The sequence below is a fragment of the Crocodylus porosus genome, unplaced genomic scaffold (genome assembly GCF_001723895.1).
Source record: "Crocodylus porosus isolate Cpor-Errol unplaced genomic scaffold, CroPor_comp1, whole genome shotgun sequence".
NCBI classification, from domain to species: Eukaryota; Metazoa; Chordata; order Crocodylia; family Crocodylidae; genus Crocodylus; species Crocodylus porosus.
Window position 1 is genome coordinate 39,716,994 of NW_017728912.1, and position 6,755 is coordinate 39,723,748.

General features: G+C 39.4%; 1 protein-coding gene across 1 annotated transcript in view; it reads left to right on the top strand.

The window, feature by feature from the left end:
- FGF5 (fibroblast growth factor 5) overlaps positions 1-6,508 on the top strand; it is a 12,025-nt gene extending 5,517 nt beyond the window's left edge. The window contains exon 2 of the mRNA XM_019533978.1: positions 5,689-6,508. Within this exon, the coding sequence (XP_019389523.1) occupies positions 5,689-6,042 (354 nt within the window). The 3' untranslated portion in view covers positions 6,043-6,508. The remainder of the gene's footprint in view (positions 1-5,688) is intronic.
- Positions 6,509-6,755: the final 247 nt, after the last annotated feature.

Consider the following 6,755-nt stretch of genomic DNA (forward strand, 5'->3'; position numbering starts at 1 on the left):
CCGCTGCTGATGGCGTTTGCGGGTGGTCAGCGGTTGCCGCTGGCCGCAACCAACGCTGCTGGCGTTATCTGCAGGTGGCCGCCAACCCCTAGTCAGTCCTCACCACCCTGTCCCCCCTCCTGCCAATAGTGCCAGCGGCATCTGAGGGAGCTCACTGCTTACCACTGCTGCGCACCTGCCACCGCCATGCCCTTCCAAGCCGCCAGGGGCACGTGTCATTTATGAACTAAGCAACTTCAAAGGGTACAAAAACCACTTAAAAATTAATCCTGCTACATTCTTCCTGCCTTCTTGCTTTGCTCACAACATGGCTGCACCACCAACCCATAAATGGGGTTGAATTTCATGATCATTTTCTCTTAGACTTGGGACAGACATTCAAAAAGCCTGAGCCTGAATTGATTCAACCATTACAGGTTAGTCTAACCTGGCTAAGCTGAACTGGTTTGTAACTGGGGTAGAGCAGGGGGAAGCCAGGCAGACCCTTATCTGCTGGAGCTCTGCCCAGGAAGCAGGGGGGCAGGACCAGATCTACTGTGGAACAAAGAGCCCTGCCAAGCCCAGAGAGAATGCTGGGATGCTGGGGGAGTCTGGTTTATCTGGGACAGACATTGCATAAACTGAGTTGAGCCAAATCGGTTAAGTCTGGTACTACATTCAACCAGGTTTATCTCAAACCATTTTCAGCCATTTTCAAACTGGTTTATTTGCACAGAACACCTGTTCTGCTACAGGTTTAAATCAGTTTCTGATGACTTAAACCAGTTTATGTGTAAAGTCTGTCCCTAGCCTTATTCAACTTTCAAAAATCAGTTCAAGCATATGGATTCCACCTTCAGTCTATAGACTGTCATGTAATATTACAACTAACACCACTAGGCAGCTGGTAAACAGGCCAAAATTGTTGTATCTGACCTACTTACTTCATCTGGAGGAAGACCATCAAGTTGCATTATTTATCTTCATACCTATTTTGTAAACCAAGAATAGGACTCAAAAGTACACAGCCTTATTCTACCCTAATGGAAATCAAAGGGAGTTTTACCAGAGTTTCCAATAGCAGGAGAAAAAAAGGGTTGGAAATAACTAGAAAAACTGAAAAATCAAATTTATGATTAATTTTAAATGAAAAAATGAGGTTTTGACATAGGCTTATTCAAGTAGAAAGATGTTTTGTTATTGTTTGGAAATATTTCACTGAAAATTCAGAAAGGTCAGCAAAAAATCCCAAAGAAAAAAACCCCAATATTTTTCCTAGAAAATACATATATTTTTAAAGCTAACTCTACTAACCCTTCCATGTAATCTTGCAAAGCATTAAGGGCTGGCCTATAGTGTAGTTTTAGGTAGCCAGAAGGGCACTGTAGGCAAGTCCTAAAAGGAAACAATGGAAGTGCTTTGATAAGACCCAGACAGATAGGTAGAACATTTTATATCACAGAGATTTCAAATGTTTTTCTATACAAGATAGATACACTTAGAGCAGTGACTTTACAGGTCAAAATAAAAATTATAATATGTGCTGCAGCAACACCAGACTGAACAATATAAATTGTTGTACTCTGAGGGAGGATGCTAGCAAGGGCAGTGGTAAAATTCTTTCCCCTTGCTTTCTAAGTGGTAACCAGGTGTTACTTGGGAATCCCAATTCTCTTGGGTTTCCCAAAGGAATTCCATCTCAGATTCCAAAAGACCTAAGGACCCTGTGATCTTTAAATTTCAACTAACTAGTTTCCGTAGGACAGATTTAATTAGCCAACTTAATTATTTTTGTAAAGACAAAACTTCTAGCTATGCAGCCTCTTCCCATTTCTTTGCCTCATGACTAAGGTTGAATACTTTAAGTCTTTTTTTAGCTTTACTGGGCATATGCCTTGAAAGTATTGCTTTAAAACCTCACACTTAACAATGAAATTGTAAGCTTGAATTTCACTTGTTTATGAAGATACATATTAGCTTGTAATAAGTATCTATCAAACATTCACAATAACTTGTATAAGGAAAACTAAGTCCATTAAAAAAGACCTCCTTACTTCAACATCACGTTGTAAGGATGCTGTCATCATTGATTCCAACAACAGTTGAGCAAATGTAATGTCCTAAAACAAAAAGAGCTTGTTCTTTCCATTGATCCAAATCTTGGCAGGAAGCAAAGGACCTGCTTCAGTGCCCTCATACAAGATCACATCAATACTTTTAATTTTTTTGTCTTAGTTTGATGGCCAGATGTAGATTAAGAGGGAAAAATGAAATTCTATGACCTTCAGAACAGACATCCCTTGTACTGAATGGAGCCATCTTGAATCCTTTCATGGGGTCTATCCCTTGAGTGAGGACAGCATTAGAATAACCATAATGTGTGCTTCCAAACCTTGATGTCCCTGCTAGGAAATAGCAACACCTTAACAGAATTGTGAAGTCCAGAAAAAAGTTTAAGTTGAGGGGGGAAAAAATGATAATTTAACAGAGAAGAATATTTCAGAATGCTAAAACATTATGAATACAGGAAGAAAAATGCCCCCCATGCCAATTAAAAGTAAACTTAATTAAGGGCTTAAATCCAGCTGTTTGTTAATTTCAAGCAGTGTTTTCTCTATGTGATTAGCATCAGTGCTTTTAATTTATATGTGAAGCCAGAAACAGAGTAGGAGTCAGATTGTATGGCTACTGTTACTAGGTAGTACTGCTTACCTTTCCCAGTCCAGAGGGAGGTAGGAGGGGTTCTGGTTGTAGGCTAGTTTAGCTGAGTACAGCAAAGCTGTGGGGAATGGGACTGGCAATGGTGAGCAGGGAGCTGAGGGCTGCTGAGTGAGGATATCTAACAGGTAGGCAATATCCCACATCATGGATTCCTAAGGCCTGCTGTATATGTATATGGACCTCATAACCTTTTCTCTGCAGTGCAGGGCAACTCACATTTGTTGACAGTGCAAAGTGGGGAACACAGTGGAAGGGGAACTTGCAGAAATTACTTCTCCCTGAGATGCTCTTTACCTTAAAGGTTTTACCATGATGAAGGGTAATCTGGGTCCCTCTTTTTCTCTCCCTTTAGAAATCAGCAGCAAGGAGGCCTCATGTCTCTGCAATGGCTATGGGGCCGCATGAAGTCAGTGGGCACTGCCAGGATTTGCCTTGCTGATAGGGGAACCCAGAATTCAACATCAAATGGTGCTTCCATATAAAAATTGGTTCAACCCAAGAAAAGCACTCTTTAATGTCCTAGGGTGGGATTCACAAGCACAGAGCCCCTACACCTCTTTTCACTTGAAACCATCTGCTTTGAGACACATCTATCCAGAAAGAACACTCTGCTCACAAAATCCTTTGGAGACTCCGCCAATGGAATTTGTCTTCCTCAGAAGACAAGAAGCTATCATCTGTGCAACTCCCTAGACTTCAGTGGGATGCCTCATGCCAGTAGGAGATTCAGGATTGAGTACTTGAATGGCTAGCTAGGAATTTAGCTCCAATCTTTATTTCTGGGAGAAGAATATTCATTCATGTATGACACATCATGGTGGATAATGAAGACAGAGAAAGCAAAAATGCATAATTAAAATGATTCTTCTTTCAAGCAAAAAGCTAAAGGAGATTAAAGTAAAATTGTTATGAAAAAGGTGTCTTACTGGGTCAAGGGCATTGTCATCTGAATTCTAGAAACTCAGCATTCTTAATCAAGATATAGATTTAATGCAGTAATACCAAGCAGGACTGAGTTTTCCAATGGGTTATAAAAATTGTTTCTTTTTGCTTTCCAGTGCTTCAGACTTTGCACTTAGAAACCATTTTAGATGATCTCAGGACACCAATTAATGCTCTCATTATTCAGTTCAAGAAGTGGTGAATCCCTTTGAGCTGGTGTTCAAGAATACCCATCGTTACAGTAACACACTAGCCATGCACTTTGAGGGCTCTGTTTTCGTATGCATTACCTTTTGTCAACAGAGATAGGTGTCCACGCTTTACAGTATTCAGCTCTTCCGTTAAGGAAAATATACTGTGTTTCCATCCAGGCTGATTTCCTTGGCATATGTTTTACAGAGGGCCTGACATTTGATCATAGCAAAACTCCTTTTTACTTTTTGTGGAAGATTAATTGATCTTAGTTCTGTGCTTTTTTTAACAAGTGACTTGTTTTTCTTGGACAGTTTTTGAGAGCAGGTTTGATATTCAAAATTGCTGAGGCTGATTTCCACTCATCATAATAGGAGTCAGTGACCAAATCTTCTCTATATACTTTGAAAAATCTCAGCCCCGCTCTTGAAGGCCTTGATTTTTGCAAAGACTTATACTGTGAATAGTCCATGTGTAAGTCTTTGCTGGATCAAGGTCCAGGGGAGAAATTTTGTTGAACAGGTTCTGGGCTTTTACGCATCACACAACTACTTTTATATATTTATTTTCTGGAAGAGAACAAAAATGCCTCTACACAGGTAGAGTGCAGTCTTGCAGTCTGTACTGAGTTCAGTCTTGCAGTCATGCTAAGACCAGGCATTGAATAGAGTAATAGCAGACATGGATATTAGAATATATTATTTGATATCAACAGAGGTTTAATACTTTAAAAAATACTGTTATTATTCAAATCATTATTATTATATCAATATTATTTCAAAGCATGATTTGTTAATAATTATCAGAGATTTTATAAATGTATCTGACTCTGGCCAGTGCAGTCCAAAATAATGTAGACCTTCAGTAGGATTTGTGCATGCATGAAAATCTATGTGGTCTTACACAAGGCTAGTGTGAATGGATAGCACACAATTTGCATCTCAGGGCACATCTACATGTGCACTTTAATGTTCATCAGCTTATTTCAATGTGCATTAAAGCATCGCAAAAAACATGCTGTTTAGCTAATGTGCATTAAAATAGGGTAATGCACACTTTTCTAGTACTTCACAATGGAGGTACTAGATTTAATGCACATTATCTAAAATGCATTAATGAATGTATAGATGCACCCACTGGGATGTTCAGATTTACTCAGGCTGGCAGTAGGTCTATAGCCACTAGGTTCCATGGGAGTCCTTAGGGTAATAGCAATACTCCAGTGCTGTTTGTAAGGGAAAATGCTTTTGGACTAAAAATCAATTTTTAAAAGGATATTAGGAGACAAAATGCCTGAAGTTGAAAAAAATACAATCAAAACTGTGCTCAGTGAAGCAGTGAAAATCTGCATGCAAATTGCTATTCCAGATTATTAAGCAATGATAGAGCCAGAAAGCAATATGTGTAAGGGCAGGAAATTGGACACACTACAGAGCAAAAAGTAATATTCATTGACCGAGCTGCAGTAAAGGAGATAAAGTGGTATATTATATTTTGTGGGGGATAGGGGAGGAACAGAAGAATGGGAAGGTTTTGTTCCTGAGACAGGTAATACAGTCAAGAATTTCAATAATGGAAACCTAAGGCTTCGTTCTTAACTGTAGAGTTAGAATAAGTGGCTTTGGTTTTTAAAAGCACCAAACACCCTACAGCATCAACAGGAATTGCAAGATGTTCTTCAGGTTTGAAAATCAGGCCACGCAATTAGGCCCCCATCAAAAAGATTTAGGGGATAACTTTTAGGTACACATTGCTGACAGTCTTGGCCCCCAATCCTTATCAGGGTAAGTTCTGGTGACCTAGTAAAATAAATACAGATCTTTCAATAAGCTTCTATTGGTTTTGTTTTCTTAGGCCAAATTCACAGAAGACTGCAAGTTCAGGGAGAGGTTTCAAGAGAACAGCTATAACACATATGCCTCAGCGATTTATAGGACTGAAAAGACTGGGAGAGAGTGGTATGTGGCTTTGAACAAAAGAGGCAAAGCTAAAAGAGGCTGCAGCCCTCGGGTGAAACCCCAGCACATATCCACCCACTTCCTTCCAAGGTTCAAGCAGTCTGAGCAGCCAGAACTTTCTTTCACTGTCACAGTTCCTGAGAAGAAAAAGTTACCTGCCTCCACTCCAGCAAAACCAAAGGTTTCATTGTCTGTGCCTCGGAAAAATCCCAACACTGTCAAATACAGACTCAAGTTCCGCTTTGGATAGCTGTGCACCTGGGCGAGAGCGAGGAACACTTTTCTCAGGAGCTGCTGCTGCTGGTGTGTGTGTGTGTGTGTGTGTAGGCATGCGTGCAGGACTGTGGGCGAGTTCTTAGCCTATGATGGCAGAGAGGTCTGTATTGCACTTAACTGCATTAGGAGGTCAGACAGGGAGAATCCCATTTGTTTCAGTTTGATCCCAGACAAATTGCTTTTTGATAGTTAAGAGTGTTAACTGAACTGGAATTCTTCATCTAGCCCCAGGGTGAAGAGCATTATTTCAGTTCAGATGAACATAAAGGCTTTAGTTTTTGCCTTAAATACCATTCTTGTTTTTTCCTACTCTCCAAAGCATTGCAGTGGTACTGTACATTTTGAAAGTATACATTGGAACATTTTAACTTTTCCTTTCCAAAGAAGATACTTTTAATGATAAAATATTTAATGGACTTTTGTGGTAGTTGAAAGAAACATTGAACATATTTTTCTTACTTTAACTTTTTCAATTAAGAACACTTTTTACAGTCATCTTCATATGAGGAATTTGTTCAGAGTCAACATATATGGATTTCTTTTTCCGACTTCTCTTTTTGCTGCACTTTTGACTTCTGACTATACCTCAAACACTGTACATTCAAGTCTGCATTTTTGAACGTTTTATTTCCCTTCTTTTTACAACTCAACTTATTTAAAAAAAAATCTTTACATAGTAATTTATAT